We start from the raw sequence: 21,303 nt of genomic DNA on the forward strand, positions 1-21,303 counted from the left end.
ATAAGTATTAAATATTTTAACATTTATATTTATTTATTAAATTAATTTTTTTAAAGTATTGAGCCAAGTAGTAGATGATGGAGGATTTCGGTTTAGGATTAATTAATAGAAAATAAAAATATATAAATACTATTATTAAATTTCATATAATAAATTAATAAAGAAACATAACGTATTTATTGTTTATTATCGTAAAAAATCAAATTTATACTTTATTTTTTTAAAGACGAATTAATCTAAAGTTAAAAACTTTAAACACCTAATTATCATTTTATTCAATTTTTTATTATTTTATATTTTTTATTTAGATAAAACCAATTTTACTAAGTGATTTAATGGTTAATAGAATATTTGTTGAGACTAGAAAATGGGAATTTAGTTTATTGAATCGAAATTGAATAATGGCACGGTGAAAAAAGCGGAGCCCAATTCCTTGGATCCTCTTCCAACTGGGAGATTCAATTGAAGCAATGGTGGAAGATCACCATCATCATCATCATCATCATTTACCTGTTCATGTTCCTTCGAATCCCTCAATGGTTGTAATCCGAAACGCCTTCGATTACGACGCCACGGGTGACTGCTCCGTCTTCCCACCTATCAACCATGAAAACCTCCCTCAATCACCGCCTTCATCTCCCTCCTCCTCCTCCTCCTCTTCTTCTTCTTCTTCTTCTTCTTCTTCCCACGATTCTGACCCGTGGCATCTCAATTCTTCGTGTCCCATCGATTCCCAGCTCGGCAAGCGCAGCGACTTCGTTAGATTGGTTTCCATCGGCATCGACATCTTGCGTTCCAAGCTTCTCACCTTCACCTCTTCTTTTAGAACCGCTGCTTCCACCCGAGGGGCGTTTTGGTCAATTTGGATGCCAGCTGCGGCGGTGCTGGTGTCACTGTGGATAATCATCCGGAGGAAAAGAAGGAGGAGGAGCTTCACGGACAGTGAGAATCGTTTGTTGGATATCATTCAGGAGAAAGATGAGGTTCGTGTTGTTTTGCATTCCATGTGTTCGTTTTAATGCTTGGTCCACTTGGTCTTTATTTTATTTTATTTTATTTTTTTTTTGGGTTTTTGCTGCTGCTTGGTGTAGCTGTGTCCGAGAAAATTACGAATTTTGATTAGGGTTTTTATTTTTTTGAGGAAACTTCATTGGAAGAAGAATTTGGTTATGTTTTTAGTCTTGCCGTGATTCTTCATTACATGTTTTTATTATTTGGTATATTATTATACATTGGTTGGAAGAAAAAACTCTATCTTGTCGTGAGAAATTTTGGTGCTTCCGTTACATAATTAAAAAGATATATATATATATATATTACAGTATCATATTACAAATATAGGTTCAGTCTCCTTAAAAGATAGAGGTTCTGGGTCAAGTCATAGGAATAGAAAGATCCAGTCTGTCTTTTAGGTTATTGGGAATGGAACTTGTATACTAGTGCTTCAATCTGGAGTTGCAAGTTTTTTGGTTATATAGTTGGCTGAGATTTTAGCATATCTGCCGCATAGATAGCTTACCCTTTATTAGTCCGAGACTGTGAATTCTATTGTCCCATCAGCTTCCTGTGTAGTACTCTCATGCATTAAGCTCGTCAATTGTCAACCATAGATGCCCCTTACAAGCATTGGTACTTGTTTCATTTCATTTGGATAGGATGATATTGTCATGCCTGTTCTGTTTCTGCTTTGTGTTTCTGTGCCATGCCTGTTCTGTTTCTGCTTTGTTTTTCTGTGGTGTTTGTAAACTTAGCTAACTTGTGCTTTCATTGCAGAGGATTTCCCAACTCTTGGACCAGATTGGACAAATGAATGAATTACTTATAGCTCGTTACAAAGCTTTGGCTGCAAAAGGGACTGAATGATTAAGACCTGTGATATGGTAGCTATTGAATTTGTGTGAGTTTCATGATTATGATGATATCTTTTTTTTTTTTTTTTTTCAATTCCATTTTGAAATACCACTAGTAGATTTTGCATGGCTTTACGCCAAGCTGTAAATTAAGGACAGAAATTCCTGATTCTTATTCCTACTAGAGCAGAGTGATTGAACATCCATGCCCAGAAGTGGCATCTCAAGCCTAATCAGAGAGAATAGCCATTGAATGAACTGCCGGATTTTGGGTTATATCTGTGATGCATGGTGGTCCGCCCAGCCCAATGAATATGCCGCAGTCTGCCAGATTCGTGAATGACTAGCTCAGTTGGGAACCACGGAATTTATCAGGAAAGCTATAAAACACTAACAGTAGTAAAATACTCATGGTTTAGTGAGTTGTGTTTTGAAGCCCTTGATGTTAATGACTCCAGCATCCTTGGCTTAGCTTATGGAAAGTCCCAAACGAAAACTTTGTACCTTTAACAATCCTGTAGAATATTATTCTTTTTTCTTTTTCTTTTGACAAACAACTCACACACATGACACACCCAAACATATTCTACTAAAGGGTTCTTCACCATTGTCTCAACTGAGACTTGAACCTGGATATCTGGTTTATGAGGCTCATGGGTTGTCCACTAGCCTCAGAGCCTCACCACAAAAGCTTCTGTGAATTGTAGCCGGACGTAGATATTTTACTGTGATTCAACTAAAAAAAAATCAGATGCAGTTAATTAATGGAGACTTATTCAGTTATTTGACATTTGTTCTCATCTCATCAAATATGCAAGTATATTTGCAAAAGATTTTAAATCTAGATCTTTAAAATCAAATCTATACATGTTATCATTTGATTTGAAAACTGGTTAAAATAGATACAGGAAAAGTCGAAGTTTGTTTTGGCCTGTGAATTTCCACTAATTCTTGATAAATCTTCTTTTCAGAAAAATTATTACCTTACAGATACTTTATGGGACATGTAAGATTGAATTAGGTACAACAGAAGTTAGAATAGAATCATGGCTGGATTGAATTTCTCATTTTCCAGCTATACAATCATAAGTGAAACGATAAGAATGAGCATTAATGAAAAATAACTCCCGGATTCATTTAGTATTTTACCGAAAGAGAGCCATGAGGAGCATATCAAAATATGGTCTTCCTTTTAGCATTATGAATAACGTTTTGAAGTAGTGATCAATAAAAGGGATTCATGCAACGGATTCAAGAGGAAGTGCAAATATCTCTTAAACTTCTCGATTCATGCTCCACAAGTGAAAAATACAAAGTCAAGTATACATCAGATCACCAAATAAATTCTGTTTGCTGATTGCTCAAACATAACAGAAAGGAAAAAAATAAATAAACTATGAAAGAATTAGATGCTATCATTCCCAGAGGAGGTATCAAAGTTAAAACAAGCACAAGTTAACATGTGAATTGTGTCACCAAAGAGAACAACAACACTTCTAATTGCTGCCTATAAAAATACCATTATCAAAACAGGTTTTTCTCACTGGCTTTTTGATTCACTGCTCACTGTAGAATGTCTTCTGATATCAAACTGATCTACATACTCCAAAGGAGTAACTGTCTCATTTCTTATTCTCTTGATCTTAGGGCTCAACAAGCCACGGTGACGGAAACCATAGAGCTTGAGCACCTGATTATCAGCAAAATTGAAAGCCCTCTCCATACTACTGAGGCACCTCTCAACAGGATAATCTCCATAGCTCCCACAAGGTTTACATCCCACAAAATGTGTCACGAAAGGCCACCTCTCATCTCCTAATCCGGGATGGTACTTCTCAACCATCTCTTCATACCGGTCAACCAAGCCAGCCCAGTAGCCGTGCAGGTAGTAAGAATTCTCAAGGAAAACCTTATCCATCCACTTCTCCTTTTTGGACAACAAAAGGTATATCAATGCAGATTGATCATCGGCCTCAAATGCCGGGCGACCCTTCAAATTTGCAGTTAAGACCTTACCAGCCTCCTCCCTCACTGGACCTTTGGGGCCCATGGGAGCCCAATCATCAAGCAAATCTAAAGACCACTGGCAATTCCGAAACAAGAAGCTGCCGGTATTCACAGCAATCCAAGACTTCTGCTCAAACAACAAATCAGGGTAACCATGAAGTACCAAATTGTAATCATCATACTTAGACAAAGGAAGCTCAAAAACCATGTCAGTGAAGAAAGCATCACTATCCATCCACCAAATCCACTCCACCTCAGGGTGTGAGAACATCAACCTTCTAATCATTGGCAATTTGGCCCAATACCCAGCAAGTTCCTTATCCAAATGCGCCAAATTGTACACAATCTCAATCCTGTGCAATCTACAGTAATCAATTTTGTTCTTAATCGACTTCAACAAGTAATGATCACCAATTGGGTTGTCACAGGGTTTTGGAGGTGAACCAGTGAGGAGCAAGATTCGAGCTTTACCTCTCACGAAATTAGGGTATTCAGGGTTTTGCTGGAGCCATTGGTGGCGTTGTTGATCCCAATCGGAGATCTTGGGGCCTAGGGAGAAGGCGGCGGTGTCGTTGGGGCTGAAAGGGGTGTCGTTGTCGTCGGGGTCGGAGTCGGAGCGGATCTCAGCGAGAATGCGGTTGGTCTCCTCGATGAGGCTCTGGTTGACGGCATCAGCGTCGGAGGAGGAGAGGTTGACGCCGATGGTGCCGCGAAGGACAAGGATGGTGACGAAACCGCAGAGGATGGTGATCTTGATGTTGTTGAAGGTCTTCTGGATCTGGCGATCACTAGGGTTTGGAATACCCTAAGATGGAGAATCAATAGCCATTGTTAGAGAGAGAGTGTGTGTGAGTGAGAGAGAGAGGCGGCGCTGCTTCTCTTGTGAGCTGAGAGGTTCTCTTGCCCCATCTCACAAACTCACCAATTATGTTAATGGTAATGGTACGCTCTTACAGTTACTGTATAGAAATGGAGGGGAAAACAACTTTCGACACGGAAATATGGAATCGGAATTCAACAAGAATTAGGAACGGAACAAAGCCGTGTTTTTTGTTTTTCTGCACAACTACTACTCTCCACTTTGGTCACCCGCAATTAGTGTTGGTAATGATAATGATAGCTGATACTGCTTCATATGCTTCAAAGCTCAAACGTGTCCTTTTTTTTTTTCTTCGTTAACTTACTTTTAATTTAGTTTTACAATCATATATATAAAGAAAATACGATAAATTTATTGCATACCTTCTTTTAAGAAAATATCTTCATAGATTTTTATTATTGTCGAAATTTGGATTCAAAAATAAATATCTATTAACTTTATCCCTAAAGATATTTTGATTATCCATGGTTATAAAAATGTAAGAATATAACCACTAAGAAATAACATAATCCAGCTCCGATCGTTCTGGCAATGGACCCCCTTGGGTGGTGTGTGTCTGAACTGTTAAGATCCAAGTACACTAAATAGTAACGCGTTCCTCAGTCAGTTCAAAATCACAAGATCCATGCACATATACATCATTTTGTGACTTGTGAAAGTGTTTATACCGGAAAGTGCCCATCAAAGGAAAACGGTCCCACAATATCCTCATCTTCGGGCACCTTGTACTTTGTATTTGCCAACTTGTCCTCTTCTGCAAACACTAGAATAATACACCTAGGAATATCGTTGTATTATTTAAAATATTTTTAATAAATTTTTTCCTCTAACTTTTTCAAATAAATATAACTATAATAAAATATTATTTTCTATTCTGTTTTTTAAATTTATTAAAATATTCTTAATAATAGGTATCTTTAATTAAAATTATTATTGATTTTTTTAATTTACTAAAATACTCCTAATATCAAATATTTTTAATTAAAATTAACATCATTACAATTAAAATGAACACAAAATACTTATCTAAAATTTCAAAAATCTCATAATTCATCTCATAATTCATAGTTGAACTTATATAAAACAAATCCCAACCATTCTAAACACATGTATTAAAAACTGAAAACCTAATAATCCATAAAAATCCAAAAATAACCAGATTTAAATCAATATTTTCAAAAGTGATAATAGTTCTTCAGGTTGAAGTTGGAACACAATGTCAATTAGATTATTGTTCCTTGCAATGCTAAGGGCGGCCTTCATTCTATCTTCAACACCAAAACCAGGAGCATCCCTCAATAATGCCATTAGCTTCATTTTACGCTCAGCTCTCTCTTTCGCATGCTTAAAACAAGAAACCATATCAACTAGAACGGCTGTGCGTTCTTGATAAGCACCTTTCATATCTCTAATTGATTCTGCTATTATGTCAAGCACTTCCTCACTTTTGCTCCCTCTTTTTCTTTTATTCTTTTTTTGGTAGATGAAGAACTTGCAGCTGCAGCACTAGGAGCATCAGAAGCACCAGAAGCACTAGGAGTTAGAGGCTCCTAACATATAATAAACCAAACAATTAGTGTAAACAGTCAGTCTTTTCCACCTAGAATCAACTTCACACAATATGATCAGCAGTTACTCTTTCTTCTACTACATAATTTTTTTTAATGTAAGCCTTAAAATGATCAATCTAAAATACATCAGCAATGAAAATTTTCACACAAATCAGCTACTATTTTGGGCTATGGTTCTTCCTTATGTAACTATGTTCTTGCAGAAAATAAACAACAAACCAGAAAACAAAATTAATATTAGCATAAATAATCAAGAACAACCCTGTCAACTGTCAAGATGGCTATGATAAAAAAAAATCAGTAAGATTTCTTTTATTTTACACCTCGATAGAGTTCAAAATTTTACAAAATTCAAAATTTTCCTAGCTGGGAACTCTGTTAATAACATCCATGTTCAAATTGATGAAGGGTTAGAACTTAGGAGGTATGAGAATTTTGAGATCCCTTCATTAACTTGGTTAGAGGTAATTGTTACCCTTTGCCAAGGTCAAGCCTGTGTATATATGTAAGTAGGTGAGAAAAGACAGATATTGGTAGATGACATGCTATACTCAATTCGATAAAATTTTCTAGAGGGTGGGGTGCCCTGTTTTAAGAAGTGCTGTGAATGCATTGGTGATTGTTTCACATTGCAGAAACTGCTGACGCACCAAAACCTTTTTATGTAACTATGTTCTTGCAGAAAATAAACAACTAACCAGAAAACAAAATTAATAGTATAAATAATCAAACACGTTTAAGTCAATTGCTTACATACTTGAGAATCAACTTCATATTCAATTTCCGTCTCTTCCAAATTTACTTGGGTGTTTTCACTCATTTGCCAATCACTCAAGTTTGCTTCGTGCTCAGCCTCTATAATAACAACTGCTTGAGCTATATTTTCTGCATTGCCTCCTTGAGTCCTATCTCTACCAGATGCTATTCCCAACTCTTTAAAATGTGAAAATGGTTTACTATAGATGCCACTAGCTTTAGAATGGGACTGAAATTAAAAGAAATATAATTAAGCCATAAATATTTCTATTTATTGAAAATTTGTTGCTCTACTATAATCATTTTATCTTTGCCGTTCCAACCAAATCTACTCCGAGCCGTGCTCACCATCTCAATTATTACAAAGTATTGTCTCTTTAGCAACATTTACCCTTGATTCAATGTATGGATAATTCAGAGTTTAGCACTAAAAAAGCTAATGATCTCGAGTATAAAATCACACAATTAAAAGTCTTATTCATTGCCACTACTTATTCAAACTCATACCAGTAGTTATTACTACTAAAACTAAAATCAATCAACTTACCTGAAAGCTTAAATTCTATACAGAAGAGTAGCAATGTATTTACCTAAAAGCTTAAAGATAAAAAACCAGTGACTATACAGAAGAATCATCAACCTGCTAAGAACATAATAGAAACAAAAAAAATAAAATAAAATCAGATACCAAGAAATTCTATAGTGAGCACAGATGCAGGGGTTGAATATTCATTTTATCAGAAGTATTTACTAGCAAATTGAATTTCTATCAACAGAACAGTATCAATTCATTTGATTATTGTTAGCTCAACATAAAAGGAACAAGTAATAAATATACAAAAGTCCATCATAGGTTCAACACGTAATGGCATGCTTCAACAGTACCAAATACCAACAAAATCCCCTTTCTCTATATTACATAGTCAATTGTCATAGCAATTCTAAATAACAAAGACCATACTTACACCTAAAATACCACAACTCTTCTTATTATATTATGGCTCATTATATAGTGTTGACTCATTAATCAAGATTCTTCATCAAGCTATTGAAATCTACAAGCCTGGCCAGAACCATGCAATTGGTCAACGATTTGAGTATTAGACACCATCATCTTAGCAACACACCATAAATTTCATGAATCAGTTTAACATGAAACAAACCCTAGAAATTAACCAACCAACAAGAAAATCACAAAACAAGAAAGCAAGGAAACCAAACCTTAACAGAAGCATGTGGTGATGGTTATGTCTTAAGAGAAGAAAATTCAACCCAAGTACAGTGTATGCAGGCAGTGAATAGTAGGAATTAATTAAACTCACATATAAAACAGTGTATGTAGGCAGTGAATAGTAGGAATAGACCTGTGAAGGCTATTATAGGCACACTATATAAATAGTTAATAGCAGCAAAATGTTAAAGAGGAGGCAGAAAAACAAAACACCAAACTTTAATGTGGGAAAAAACCTCTCAATATAAGAGAGATAAAAAAACCCACCAGAAGGTAAAAGCTTCACTATTATCCAAATCAAAGCTACAAAGACGCAAACATACACAACTCTTGTACAAGAACAGAAACGCATCAATAAAATGAAATCAATGTTGCAATAGACAGCTGCTGTTTACAAACTTTCTGGCAGTTCTACTAGAGGAGAACTCAGTTCTACTTGATCAGACTAATGCACTACGGGAATATAGAGAGAGATGCTCCAAAAAGTGTTTGCTTGGGCCTCACACATAGAAAAACAAACACAATTATCGAGCATGATGTCTTCTCCTCCATTGGTTCCACATTTCTTGTGCAAGTTGATCCCTCCATCTACCCCAAGCATCGCTCGTCTCAATATGGTGGATCGTCCCACCATCTAATCCAAGCATATTTTGGTTTTCTATCTCATCAATAAGATCCACAATCATCACTCTTCTAATGTGATTATGCAAAAGGCAACAAATAGTTATAACTCTTCCTTGACTCTTAAATAGGATAAATGGCCTTCCCCTTAAAATTTTCCATCTTGCTTTCAATACTCCAAATGCCCTTTCAATGACATTCCTAACTTGTGAGTGTTTCATATTAAAAAGCTCTCGGGGTGTATTAGATTGATTCTGTGGATTAAACTCACTCAATGATATTTTTGTCCTCTATAAGATGCCAAAAACCCTTCACAATTCATGTATCCAACATCACATAAGTAGTAATGACCTAGTGTGACATAAAAGGTTGAACAAAATTAATGAAATATCAAATGGTTACTTTGATAATATACTAAAGTCTCAATAAAATACCTTGGGAAACACTAAACCCATTGCGAGATAGTGCATCTCACATACCTTAGAATCCACCGCTGAACCCTCCCAACCCGCCAGTGCATTAGATAAATTGCATATTGGGAACAACCACTCCAAGTACATTGGTTGTTATGTCACCTTTTCTGTTGATATCTAGGCTTACCAGCCTCAAGGACATTGACTTTGATATGGGTGCCATTTAGGGCTTCTAGGCAATTCTAAAATCCAAAGAAAAGATCAATGGACTCAATCCTAAAGCACGCCAAGCATATTAGGTTTAACAACATTAGCAAGATAAATTACCTTGAACCATTTTCATCGGTCATCCATTCTATCCTGGCTAAATGGTTGAGGTTTCTTCAGTGAGAGATTATGACATCTCAAAATAGCAAGCAATACATCATTAAACCTCCTACTAATTGTTTCTTCAGATCTCAAAAATGTCTCTTTATTACTCTAATTTTGACGCCTTGTGCTATAATATGTAAAAACATGGCAACCATTTCTTCTACACTCATATTCCTACTTGGTTCTATCCTTCCAACCCCTCTAAGCATGTTACACAATGCATGAAAGGCACGCCTATCCATTCTTGTGTTTTCTATACATGCTAGATCACTAAAATACATAATCCTATCGACACTAACATCCCTTAATTTTTGCCTACTATAATTATCATCCCATTTTCTTTTCTTTTTTCTCAATTGCAATATAATCAAAACATAGCAACAACAACAACAACAACAAAGCCTTGTCCCACTAAGTGGGGTCGGCTACATGAATCAAACGACGCCATTGTGCTCTGTCATGTATCATGTCTACAGAGAGACCGTTTACATGTAAATCTCGTTTGACCACCTCATGGATTGTCTTCTTAGGTCTTTCTCTGCCTTTCGCCCTTTGTCCATCTTCTATCTCATCCACCCTCCTGACTGGATGTTCTATCGGTCTTCTTCTCACATGTCCAAACCACTTGAGACGCAATTCAACCATCTTTTCCACAATGGGTGCTACTCCAACTCTCTCCCTTATATCTTCATTCCTTATTTTATCCAATCGCGTATGACCACTCATCCATCTCAACATCTTCATTTCTGTCACACTCAGCTTATGTTCGTGCTCCCCTTTAGCCGCCCAACACTCCGTACCATACAGCATAGCCGGTCTTATAGCGGTGCGATAGAATTTACCTTTAAGTTTTAAAGGCACTTTTTTGTCGCATATAAAACCAGATGCACTCCGCCATTTTGACCAACCTGCTTGGATCCTATGATTTACATCATGTTCAATCTCTCCATTATCCTGTATGATGCACCCAAGATACTTAAAACTTTTAACTTTTCGTAAGGTGTTCTCTCCAATTTTCACCTCTATATTGGAGTTTTCCCTTCTCAGACTGAACTTACATTCCATATATTCTGTCTTGCTACGCCTTATGCACAGACCACACACTCCTAGAGCTTCTCTCTATAAGTCCAACTTTTTATTTAAGTCTTCCCTTGACTCTCCCATAAGGACGATATCATCGGCAAAAAGCATGCACCATGGCACATGCTCTTGGATGTGCTCTGTGAGTACTTCCAAGACTAATGTGAAAAGGTATGGACTTAAAGATAATCCCTGGTGTAATCCTATACCAATAGGAAATTCCTCTGTTACACCACCTTGAGTCTTCACACTAGTTGTGGCCCCATCATACATGTCTTTAATTGTCCGAATATATGCGATCCTTACTCTCCTCTTTTCTAAAACCTTCTATAAGACATCCCTTGGTACCCTATCATACGCTTTTTCCAAATCAATAAACACCATGTGTAGATCCCTTTTATTATTACGATACCTCTCCATCATCCTTCTTAATAGGTATATCGCTTCAATGGTAGATCTGCCTGACATAAATCCAAATTGGTTCTCTGTTACCTGTGTCTCTTTTTTCAACCTCCGTTCTATCACCATTTCCCATAACTTCCTAGTATGACTCATAAGCTTAATCCCTCTATAGTTTCTGCAACTTTGTATATCCCCCTTATTCTTGTAGATAGGTACCAAGGTGCTCTTTCTCCATTCATCAGGCATCTTCTTTGACCTTAAAATCTCATTAAAAAGCTTGCTTAACCAGTTGATACCTTTTCCTCCAAGACCTTTCCAAACCTCAATCGGAATATTATCAGGTCCTACTGCCCTGCCATTTTTCATCTGCTTTAGAGCCTCTTTTATCTCGAAGTCTCGAATCATTCGATAGTAGTCAAAGTTTTGATCTTCTTCCCTTGTGCATAATCGACCAAGACTCGGAAGAGTCTTCTGTCCCTCATTAAATAGCTCGTAGAAGTAGCTCTTCCACCTTTCATTAATCTTCTCCTCTTGAGCCAACACCTCTCCATCCTTATCCTTTATGCACTTAACCTGATCCAAATCTCTCGTTATTCTTTTCCGACTCTTTGCGATTCTATATATACCTTTTTCTCCTTCTTTCGTGCCCAAAGACTGGTAGAGACCCTCATATGCTCTTGTTCTTGCTTCACTTACAGCCACTTTTATCTCTTTCTTAGCCGCCTTATATTTTTCCCAGTTATCTGCATTGCGGCATAAAGACCACTCTTAAAAGCATTCCCTTTTTATCTTTATCTTTTCTTGTATACTCGCATTCCACCACCAGGACTCCTTGTCTCTTGGCCCTATTCCTTTAGATTCACCAAAACTTTCTTTTGCTGTTCTTCTAATAACTTCTGCCATCTCCCTCCACATCTCTTCCGCGCTTCCATTCCCATCCCACTTTGCTTCTTCTCCTACCCGTCTTAGGAAGCTTCTTTGTTCCTCACCTTTCATCCGCCACCACCTCGTCCTTGGGTTCTTCGTATGATGTCTTTTCCTCAATTTTTGCTCAATGCGAAAATCCATGACGAGCACCCTATGTTGTGTTGTCAAACTCTCTCCCGAGATAATTTTACAGTTAATGCAAAATTTCCGGTCGACTCTCCTCAACAAGAAGAAGTCGATTTGAGAGCTTGTCATGCTACTCTTATAGGTTATAAGATGTTCGTCTCTCTTTTTAAAACATGTATTTGCAATGAGAAGATCAAAAGTTGAGGAAAAGTCCAAAATAGTTTTACCCTCGCCATTGATCACCCCGAAACCATGGCCTCCGTGAATACTCCCATATCCAGTCACTTCTCTCCCAACATGGCCATTTAAATCTCCTCCTAAGAAAATCTTATCTCCCAAAGGTATGCCTTGAACCAAACTCTCTAAATGTAAAAAAAAAAATAACCATAAGGTCATTCATTAATTCTAAATGTAAAATTGAGCAAGCAATAACTCTCATTTTCTATTTGGGATCCATTCGGTCAAAAAAAGAGGAAGAAAACATTAAAATATTTAACTAGAAGATTTTATTGTTTATTTATTCTATATAAACTTTTTTCTATCCTTTAAAAAACTGAAATTCATAGCCAAAAGAACCACAGGAACAGAACTATTAATTGTATTGAAAAAATGAACTATAAAAAATATCATTGTTAGTTCATGGCAGAATGCCACAGGGAATCACTTTTCGAATGAAATAAAAATGGAAAAACAAGAATAAGATGTATGCATTAGACCATTCCAGGGAAAATAAAAGACCATGTACAAATACAAGTTGTAAATAGACCATTTTAAAAGAGAACACAAGATACTACAATGATGATAAAATATAATATACTTCCTCTTTTTAAAATTTTTGTAGACAGGGATCATATATAAATATATAATTCTTGCTTTTATTTATTTTGTTTAGATAGTTCTAAAACAGGCTGCATATATGTAGCACAGTAAGTTACCAGCTCCAATTCCATTAGAGGCGTTAATATACAAGCCATAATTTCAGCAAAACTTATATACATAAGCTTAAAATAAAACTAATATATATAGGAGAAACATTAATCAAGTAACATTAAACAAATAAATAATCTGAAGCTTAAGCTTAATCTCTTTAGTCTTTATTGAGAAAAATCATCAAACACTTCATTTGCATCCAACATAACTACAAAGAACACAAAAAAAAAACAGTAAAGTGATACTTGTATATTTACAAATTCATGCTAGTTTGGAGATCTTGATAAAAATTGAGAAGTGAATATATAAAAATATTAAGAAATTTTATAATCAACCATTAAAATATTTTAAGAGATAATAATAAATTTTTCAATTTCAGTTTTTCTTTTCTTTAAAAAAAAAAAAAAAAAAAAAAAAAAAAAGAAAGGTTACCTGCAAGAAGACAGCGTAGGCAATGATGACAGCAATAGGGAACCAATCTGGGAGAGAGAGAGAGCAAGTGAGAACTGAGAAGCAAAGCACGAGTTGTGGGGCAACTCAGACAGAACTGCAACGGGATGGCGGTGACCGACGACTAATCTAAGGTGGAGACGCAAAGCTGCCATGGAGACTGCGATTTGCGAAGCTGAGATGGATGCTGCGGAGCTGTGGTGATGAGAACTGAGATGATGGAACACGAATGCAAACGAAAAAGAAAACTTCCTTCTAGAATGAAGTGTGCAGTGGTGGTGGAAACTCAATTCAACGGCGAGGCGGTGTAGAGATCTCTACTAGGGTTTCGTTTGAACGTGAAATAAGAAAGGGAGAGAAGTGAATGCAAGGGTTGGGGTTAGATTAGAAGGGTAATTTAGTCTTTTTTTTTTGTTATTCAGAATTCATTTCCATGAAGATTAAACATACCCAAGGGAGAAATGGGAATTAAAATGTTGGTATTTTGATTTCTATGAATAAAATTTACCTGGGAATAATTTTTTAAACCTTAAACCAAATATGGAAATATGATATTCCCATTTTAAAATCCGTGGGAATACTCTATAATTCTCCCAACCACCCAACCAGACACCCCCAAAGGTCCAAGCACATATTCTAAGGTGATTTGAAGAAAAATTTGAAGTTAATACAAAGTAAACTACGTCATTGACTGGCCAAGGTAATTCATGTCAGGAAATGAAATTACATAATTTCCCAGAATCTGGTATAAAAAATGCAGAATATGCCCAAGGCTAGAGATAGCATACAGTTAACAATTAACTAGAACAACATGCAGGACAGCAGGAGTAGAATGCTAATCCAAGATAAGCAAGCCTTTATGCTATGGAAGAGAGGGAACAGAGAACAACTATATAGATAATCAAGCCATTAAAGGTGCTGTAGATTTATTTATTTATTTCTTCTCTTTTTCTTCTTCATTGAAGCAGATTTTGTTCTCATCACCTTCATTTTACTTGAAAGTTTTTTTACTTTATTTGGAGGCTTAGTTATTGTACTGTCTTCAAGGCTGATTTTTTCTGGCCTTTTAGGTTTGAAAACTTCTGTTATTGAAGGATCCAAAACATCCCTTGAGCACTGAAGAGAGATCCCCATGCCTGTGGCTTCATCCCATAGCTCTCTTCCCTTCTCAAAATCCCCTCCTCTACAAAGCTTTGGAATGAGCACATCATACACTGGTCCATAACCACCCAATGAACTTCTCTTCATTTTCTCAAAAAGTTCAAGAGCGCGATTCACCCTTTCAACCCCACAGAGAATACCAATCAAACTGTAGTAGAACTTATGGTTTGGTACCAAACCATTTCCGATCATTTGATCCACTATATCTTTTCCTTTGCCAAATCTTCCAGTCAGAAACAACACCTTTGCTACAAGATAATAGCTGACCCAATCTGGAGCACAACCAGAATGTTTCATTTTTTTTAGTATTTGACAAGATTCTTTAACCCTTCTGGTCTTTCCTAAACATGAGAGCAAGATGTTGTAACTGATCGAGGTTGGGAAAACCTTGTAAGACTTCATCTCCATCATCACATTTAAGGCTTCAGGCACAAGCCCTGAAGGATTACGTCTAAGATTCCGCTCACAAAGGCACCTGAGGAATGTGTTGTAACAAATTAAATCTGGGGCAACCCCATTTGATTTCATCTCTTGAATAATCCTCCTAGCTTCTTTCACATTCCTCTGCACAGACCACCCATAAAGGAGACTTCTGTATATGCAAAGCATTGAGCCTGCAATCTTGTCTTTGTGATGCCAAACTACCCCTTCAGCCCTCTTAGGATGCCCTCTAGAACAAAGAGCATTAATGATTGCAGTAACTGTGAATTCATCTATAGAGCACTTGTACTTGTCCAAATTCTTAAAAATACCCAATGCCTCATCTTCTTTCCCCAATTTGACCAAAGTATCAGCTACAAGACCAAAAGTCTCGGCATCCATAACTCGACCCTCCTTCTTCAGGTCTCCAATCAAGATATCCATCGCTGTGTAGTCTTTCTTTTCCGTGAAAACTCGAAGAGCGTAGTTATAATCTTTATTTTCTAACTTACAACTCAAATTCTTACTAGACCATAAGAAGAACCTGAGCAATCTCCTAGTATGTGCCTCATGCTTACAAGAATCAATATCCTGAGTTACAAGAGATGAAGTCAAAGAATCTCTATACTTATTCAGACTAAACTCCAATTCGTCTAACCCACCAATAGTGCTTGTAACAACATTGCACAGCTCTTGCAACTGGAGAGGTAATGGTGTTGATATTGGGGGCAATGTGGAATAAAGTGAGATTGAAACTCTCATAATTTGACCCAAAGGGCGTTTGCAAGCAGAGTTGAGCAAGACATTCATGCTGAATTTGATTTGAGCAATTCTTCAAACACATTATGAGCATCAGTTGTAACTTGAAATCTTCATATCAAGCACAAGGGTAGGGTAGCGGGAAAGTATGTGACTTGTTACTTTGGTATCCATCACATCCAAATTATTCGTGGAATCAGATGTTTCTAAGCTTCAAGAAAAGTTATTCATCTCCGTTCACGCTTCCTCATTGGTTGAGGCAGAGAATAGTGGAATTGCCATCCAAGCACGCTGAAATGCGGAATCGAGCCACTTCCACCTCAAAGAGGGAAGAAAGTGGAGCCTATTGGTGCCGTTTAATTTGTCCTCGCCATTGAGGTAGTCCTCGGAGTTCATGAAATCCTCCGGTACCACTCCAGCTGGGACTCGTGGTTGGTGGGTTGTGGTTAACGTGAAGTAAGGATGGTTGGGTGGGGCGGAGATGCTATACCTCACACGCTTGTCATCGTAGCGCCACTCGATCTGGCCAATGAGGGGGTTGAGGCATAGTTATTAGAACCGAACCGGTAATCAACCCGGTAATACAACCGGGTCATTGATTCAACCGGTTGACCCAATCACAATTAAATATAAATATAAAATTACAAAAATAAGCTTAAAATTAAAAATTCAAAAGCATGTCTTTACAAACACATTAATAACAATCAAGTATCAAAATTCTAAGGGGAAAAAACAGAAAAAATAAATCAATAAGTTAATGATAAACAAATTAATTAAAAACTAAATTCAACTAATTATACCAAAACAATACTGCTTATGTAAGAATCAAATCCATCAATTCTAAGAATCAAATCTATTCTTCCAGCAACAAATTCAGCTCACTGATAATTTTCAACAACAAATTCAACTAAGATAATTTTCAGCAACAAAAAGTTTAACTCCAAAGATGATCTACAGTAACAAAAAAATTTGGCTAAGCGATTATTTCAGCATGACAGCAACGAATTCATCTTTCAGTCATGATAATCAGCAACAAATTCAACAAATCCTAGTTCAGTCACGATTTACAGCAACATTTAGATCAGCAACAAGGAAAATTAATTGATTAGCAATTTAGCAACATGGAAAAATACAGGGAGAAGGGAAATCTGGAGAAAAGAGAACAGGGGAAGCGATGATGCAGGGACTCACCAACGGTCCACGGCGACTCGGAGAGGGCAAGGATCCCAAACCAGAAAACGATGAGCGACGACGATCCCACGGAAGGCGACGAAGAAAGCGACAACCCCACTAGTTGCTTCTGCTGCCGACAACAAGGATACCAGGGAAGGCCGCTAGACGTTGAGACGGCAACAAGACTGACGAACGACGAGACGCCGGCAGTGTGACTGAGACGAGACTCGAGTGAGACTGAGAGGCAGAATCAAGTAGAGACAACCACAGGTGCTGCAGTGCAGGCAGGAACAACCACGGAAGACGAGCAGCAAAAAACACACAGCTCGAGCACTCACTGGCAAAGGGAGGTGCCGCGAGACACGAACAGCCGAGCACAGACGGTGGAGAGAGGCGAGACGTGAGCACAGGTCGCGGAGGATCCGGCGAGAGCGCGGCGAACATTCGGTGGTGACTGTGAACCAAGGTGAGCTGTGAGCAAGGTTCTGAAAATCGGACCAGTCATCAAACCGTTTTAGTCACAACTCTATGTAAAATATCACCAACTAAATGTAATTAATCATCAAAATATGCAATAACTTGCTGCAAATTTGTTGACAATTAACATAATTATACTTCCATTAAAAATAGCTGGATTGAATTACAATGCACAAGTTAAAGATAGAGAATATTGTCTTAATGTAGCTAAGTCAAAAAGTAAAACAAAAAATGATAGTGTTGCACAATAAACACACAACAGAGCCCGAAACAAACACACAACACAACAGAGGCTGAAACAAAAACACAACGACGCCTGAAACAAAAAGAATCCAACAAGGAGGACGGGTAGCAAGTCGGCGGAGATCAAGAACAGGAACAGTGGCAACCAAACAATGAAAACAGAATTTTGTTTATATAACAAAACAATCAAAACATGAATCATACAATCACTAATTGCAAATTTTTTCTTCATAAGAATAGAACAATGAAAACATGAAGCATATAATAAATCAAAAGATCACCAATTGCAAATCTTTTAATAAGAACAGAAGTTAGAACAGTGAAAAATGAAGAAAGATTAGTAGTTTTCAACCCAATTTTAACAAAGCTCATCTCAATGATTAACAACAAAAATAAAGCAACGAAGGAACAGTGAATCAATAACATAGGCAGTGCAAATTCAAGAAACTTTAATAAAATTTAACTACAGAAACAGACAGTAAAGCAGTAATAGAGTTATCAATTTAAAATTTATCATCAAATACATTCAGTGAGCAAAACCAATCAACCAAGTACTGACTGGGCATTCGGAAAAAAAAAATCAAAAGAACATTTAAATCACAGCAAAAATACAACAACAATAGGAACATTTAAAACAAAGCAAGCCAAAAAAAAATCTAAAAATCACCATTGCTGAAAACAATGATTTGATCCGTGTATGCTCAAAGAATTAAAAGCTAAGCTTACAGGAAAGTGAAGAATACCAAAACCAAAGGACCTTCAATCACAGCTTAAATCAAGAACAGAAAATCACAACAAAAACAAAAAAAATTAAAAGTAACAGAAGAACAACAGAACAACAAGACAGGAACAATTAGCAAATTAACAAATTCACAATAACAGTTAAAATTTACGAGAAGAACACTAATGCAAGTGGAATCATCATGCTAATATGTTTTCTGCAAAGGTGCTATTTGTGCAGCTAAAATTTCCTAATTACTAAGATCCAATTATTCTAATTTCACATGCAATCAACTTACTAAGTTTCTAAAAGCTAGAAATTATAAAACCAACCAGAAATATGGTTAAAGCATTTCATCAAACATGTTCAGCGCCGTAAAATTAAAACAAAATAAGAGAATTCAAATCTTAATATCAATGTGATAGAGAAGAGAACATAACTATTGTAACTTTAATTCAGTCTATGAAAAAATCCAAACCATTACCAAATCAAATAGTTACTTATTGTAATAGAAATCAGAAGTTGCAGAGTTTGAAGCAGAGTATTGGTGTTGTGTGAGTGTATTGTCTGGTGGCGGGTTTAGGGAACTCACGGCGGCAACAAAAGAGAGCAGTTGGACGGCTAGGTGAAGCGCGCGGGTTGGTCGCAGTGTTTGAAGCAGAGCAACGTGGCTTCCAAACGAACACGAATGCGAACTCGAATGGTGAACGGCGAGTGAACGCGAACAGTGAACGCCGAGCGAACGTGAACGGCGAAGAACGCGAACGAAGACGACAGCTGAACGAAGACGCGAACGTGAACGGCAAACAAACGGCGACGGAAGCGCGGCTGAGCAGACAAAGACGACGGCGCCAAGCTCGAGGAAGCAGCCGCGATCGGTGACAGCGAACAGGGGTTGAAGACTTGGATCACGAGGGAAGCTAGATAGACGGACGGATGGCGAACTTTGAGTGCGACGGACGCGGCAGTATGCCACTCCTTGCGGCGGTGGTGTAGGCTTACAGTTCTAGGGTTTTTTGGCTGGGGTTGTGTGATTTGATTTCTTTCTGAATGAAAGAAAGGAAGGGGGAAGGGGAGAAAGAAACGAAGGAGCTCCCACTTTTGTGTAAACTGGGCTGGTTTCGGTTCGATCTAACCGGTCGGTTCAACGGTTTTTCACCAGTTTTTTAAACGACGGTTTTATATGTTTGACCGAATCGTTAATGTTGTCAGTTTACGGTTGAATCGGTCTGACTGACCAATCCGGTCCCGTTTTCAGAACATTGGCTGTGAGAGAGAGAGATGGGGGTGAGGTGGGCAGCTTCAGAACTAGGGTTCTTTTTTATTAATATTAAAGACGTCAAACAACCTCGTTTGGAGGCACGGATTTTAGGAAAAAAACCAATTTTCAAACCCAGAGGTTCACTAATTTTTTTAAAACCCAGCCGGATCAAACTGATTCTAACAGTTTTTATTTTTTGTCTAGTCCATTACACTGTTCGCACCGGCCTAAAGGTTGGATTGTCGACTTTTTGATCCGACCATTTGAGTCGGTCTAGTTTTTTCAACTATGGATTGAAAGCCACCGAGTCCTAGTGGGATGGAGTAAATCGGAAACAGAACGAAAGTCACGAGACAATAATCAAAATTTACAGTTAACTGCATAAATAAATAAACAAATATTTAAAATTATCCACATGCAACAAAGGAAAATTGGTTATATTTATTTTTTAATATTATATATACAATTAGTCGACGTCATCATAAAATAAAAAGTTAATCCTAATTATATTTTAATAAAAATTTTAGTAAAGGTTAAATACTTTTTTCGTTCCTAATATTTCAGGTCAAATGGGTAGGGTAGGGTGTGGATCCAATCCAAACCTTACCCCACAAATGGAGAATATTCCAACCTTAATCCTATCTGTTCTTAACCCGCGGGTTACTAAAAAGATGTAATATTATTATATAACTTGATGATAATTTAAAATAGAATTAACTTTTATGTAAAAAAATGTATTAAATTATCAATTAATGATCTTCTTTTAGTGGCTAAAGATTTTTTATATTTAGTGAGAGGTCTTTGGTTCAATATCAAATTGAAAAATATATTTATATAAGTATATAACATATAACATATACATATATAAAGTGCGGGTTGGTCGGGTAGGGTGCACGAGAACCGTTTTCGCACCCTACCCTACCCGCTGCAAATCGGGTTGACAACCCTATCCAACCGGATTTGGTTAGGTTGGATACTGGCGGGTAGGGTGCATGTTGCCACCTCTAGGAGGGAGGGGTTGCTGCTGTTGGGTCACCGCTGGTTCATTAGAGAAAAAGGGAGAGAGAAGCAATGAGAATAGAGGGAGGGAGGGGTTGCTGCTACTACTGCTGGTTCGTTAGAGAGAGAAAGAGAGAGAGAGAGAAGCGATGCGAAGGGACGGGAGGGGTTGTTGTTGCTGGGTCGCCGTTGCTGCTGCTGCACCCTTTCTCGCCGGCGACGCCTTCTTCTTCCTCTTCTTCTCTTCTTATTGCCACCAATGTAGGTGGTAGTGGATGTGGTAGAAGTAGTGGAAGAGAGATGATGATAAAAGGTGTTTTGGTCTAAGAATTAAGAAAAAATGATTTTATAACATTTTATAACGTTGAGGATGATATTAATAAGAAAAGATCGGAGCGATTTTAATTTTGATCCAAGATATTAACGACAAAAAAAAGTACTTAACCCTTCTAACAACAATAATCAACAAACAC

The 21,303-nt window shown here is 37.2% G+C and overlaps 4 protein-coding genes and 1 long non-coding RNA gene across 6 annotated transcripts; 1 reads left to right on the top strand and 4 right to left on the bottom strand.

Moving 5' to 3' along the window:
• Window positions 1–359: 359 nt before the first annotated feature.
• LOC107471778 (uncharacterized) lies at window positions 360–2,614 on the top strand. Of its 2 annotated transcripts, none has more exons than XM_052257858.1 (3): window positions 360–983; window positions 1,774–1,897; window positions 2,041–2,614. In XM_052257858.1, the coding sequence occupies exons 1-2, from the start codon at window positions 471–473 to the stop codon at window positions 1,861–1,863; spliced, it is 603 nt and encodes a 200-aa protein (XP_052113818.1). In that variant the 5' UTR covers window positions 360–470; the 3' UTR covers window positions 1,864–1,897; window positions 2,041–2,614. The 2 variants fall into 2 exon arrangements, with proteins under 2 accessions (XP_052113818.1, XP_052113819.1); XM_052257859.1 differs by having other exon boundaries at window positions 1,774–1,895; window positions 2,036–2,614.
• Window positions 2,615–3,240: 626 nt separating this feature from the next.
• On the bottom strand, window positions 3,241–5,803 carry LOC107470792 (probable xyloglucan 6-xylosyltransferase 3). Its single transcript, XM_052252084.1, has 3 exons — window positions 5,760–5,803; window positions 5,406–5,514; window positions 3,241–4,662 (listed from the first exon to the last, which is right to left on the bottom strand). The coding sequence occupies exons 1-3, from the start codon at window positions 5,801–5,803 to the stop codon at window positions 3,391–3,393; spliced, it is 1,425 nt and encodes a 474-aa protein (XP_052108044.1). The 3' UTR covers window positions 3,241–3,390.
• On the bottom strand, window positions 5,766–13,925 carry LOC107468237 (uncharacterized). The gene is made up of 5 exons (XM_052257941.1): window positions 13,599–13,925; window positions 8,387–8,428; window positions 7,655–7,704; window positions 7,066–7,241; window positions 5,766–6,243 (listed from the first exon to the last, which is right to left on the bottom strand). The coding sequence occupies exons 1-5, from the start codon at window positions 13,769–13,771 to the stop codon at window positions 5,899–5,901; spliced, it is 786 nt and encodes a 261-aa protein (XP_052113901.1). The 5' UTR covers window positions 13,772–13,925; the 3' UTR covers window positions 5,766–5,898.
• LOC127744997 (uncharacterized) lies at window positions 8,436–10,076 on the bottom strand. Its single transcript, XR_008006199.1, has 3 exons — window positions 9,657–10,076; window positions 9,396–9,571; window positions 8,436–9,267 (listed from the first exon to the last, which is right to left on the bottom strand). It is a non-coding gene; the product is annotated as an uncharacterized LOC127744997 (long non-coding RNA).
• Window positions 13,926–14,140: 215 nt separating the features above from the next.
• On the bottom strand, window positions 14,141–19,644 carry LOC107468225 (pentatricopeptide repeat-containing protein At5g61370, mitochondrial). The gene is made up of 3 exons (XM_052257936.1): window positions 19,163–19,644; window positions 17,148–17,614; window positions 14,141–16,478 (listed from the first exon to the last, which is right to left on the bottom strand). The coding sequence occupies exon 3, from the start codon at window positions 16,005–16,007 to the stop codon at window positions 14,547–14,549; it is 1,461 nt and encodes a 486-aa protein (XP_052113896.1). The 5' UTR covers window positions 16,008–16,478; window positions 17,148–17,614; window positions 19,163–19,644; the 3' UTR covers window positions 14,141–14,546.
• Window positions 19,645–21,303: the final 1,659 nt, after the last annotated feature.

Source organism: Arachis duranensis, chromosome 1, assembly GCF_000817695.3.
Source record: "Arachis duranensis cultivar V14167 chromosome 1, aradu.V14167.gnm2.J7QH, whole genome shotgun sequence".
Classification (NCBI taxonomy): Eukaryota; Viridiplantae; Streptophyta; class Magnoliopsida; order Fabales; family Fabaceae; genus Arachis; species Arachis duranensis.

What these genes read in the sequence shown, in the direction of transcription:
- LOC107470792 (XM_052252084.1), bottom strand. Translation starts at nt 5,803, where the DNA reads ATGAATTATGAGATGAATTATGAGATTTTTGAAATTTTAGATAA. An exon ending in ATTTTTGAAATTTTAGATAA is followed by an intron (nt 5,515 to 5,759) that starts GTATTTTGTGTT and finishes CGATATTCCTAG; the next exon opens with GTGTATTATTCTAGTGTTTG. An exon ending in CCTTTGATGGGCACTTTCCG is followed by an intron (nt 4,663 to 5,405) that starts GTATAAACACTT and finishes TCTCCATCTTAG; the next exon opens with GGTATTCCAAACCCTAGTGA.
- LOC107468237 (XM_052257941.1), bottom strand. Translation starts at nt 13,771, where the DNA reads ATGGCAGCTTTGCGTCTCCACCTTAGATTAGTCGTCGGTCACCGCCAT. An exon ending in CTACATACACTGTTTTATAT is followed by an intron (nt 7,705 to 8,386) that starts GTGAGTTTAATT and finishes TGTTCTTAGCAG; the next exon opens with GTTGATGATTCTTCTGTATA. An exon ending in TTTTATCTTTAAGCTTTTAG is followed by an intron (nt 7,242 to 7,654) that starts GTAAATACATTG and finishes CACATTTTAAAG; the next exon opens with AGTTGGGAATAGCATCTGGT.
- LOC107468225 (XM_052257936.1), bottom strand. Translation starts at nt 16,007, where the DNA reads ATGAATGTCTTGCTCAACTCTGCTTGCAAACGCCCTTTGGGTCAAATT.
- LOC107471778 (XM_052257858.1), top strand. Translation starts at nt 471, where the DNA reads ATGGTGGAAGATCACCATCATCATCATCATCATCATTTACCTGTTCAT. An exon ending in TCATTCAGGAGAAAGATGAG is followed by an intron (nt 984 to 1,773) that starts GTTCGTGTTGTT and finishes CTTTCATTGCAG; the next exon opens with AGGATTTCCCAACTCTTGGA.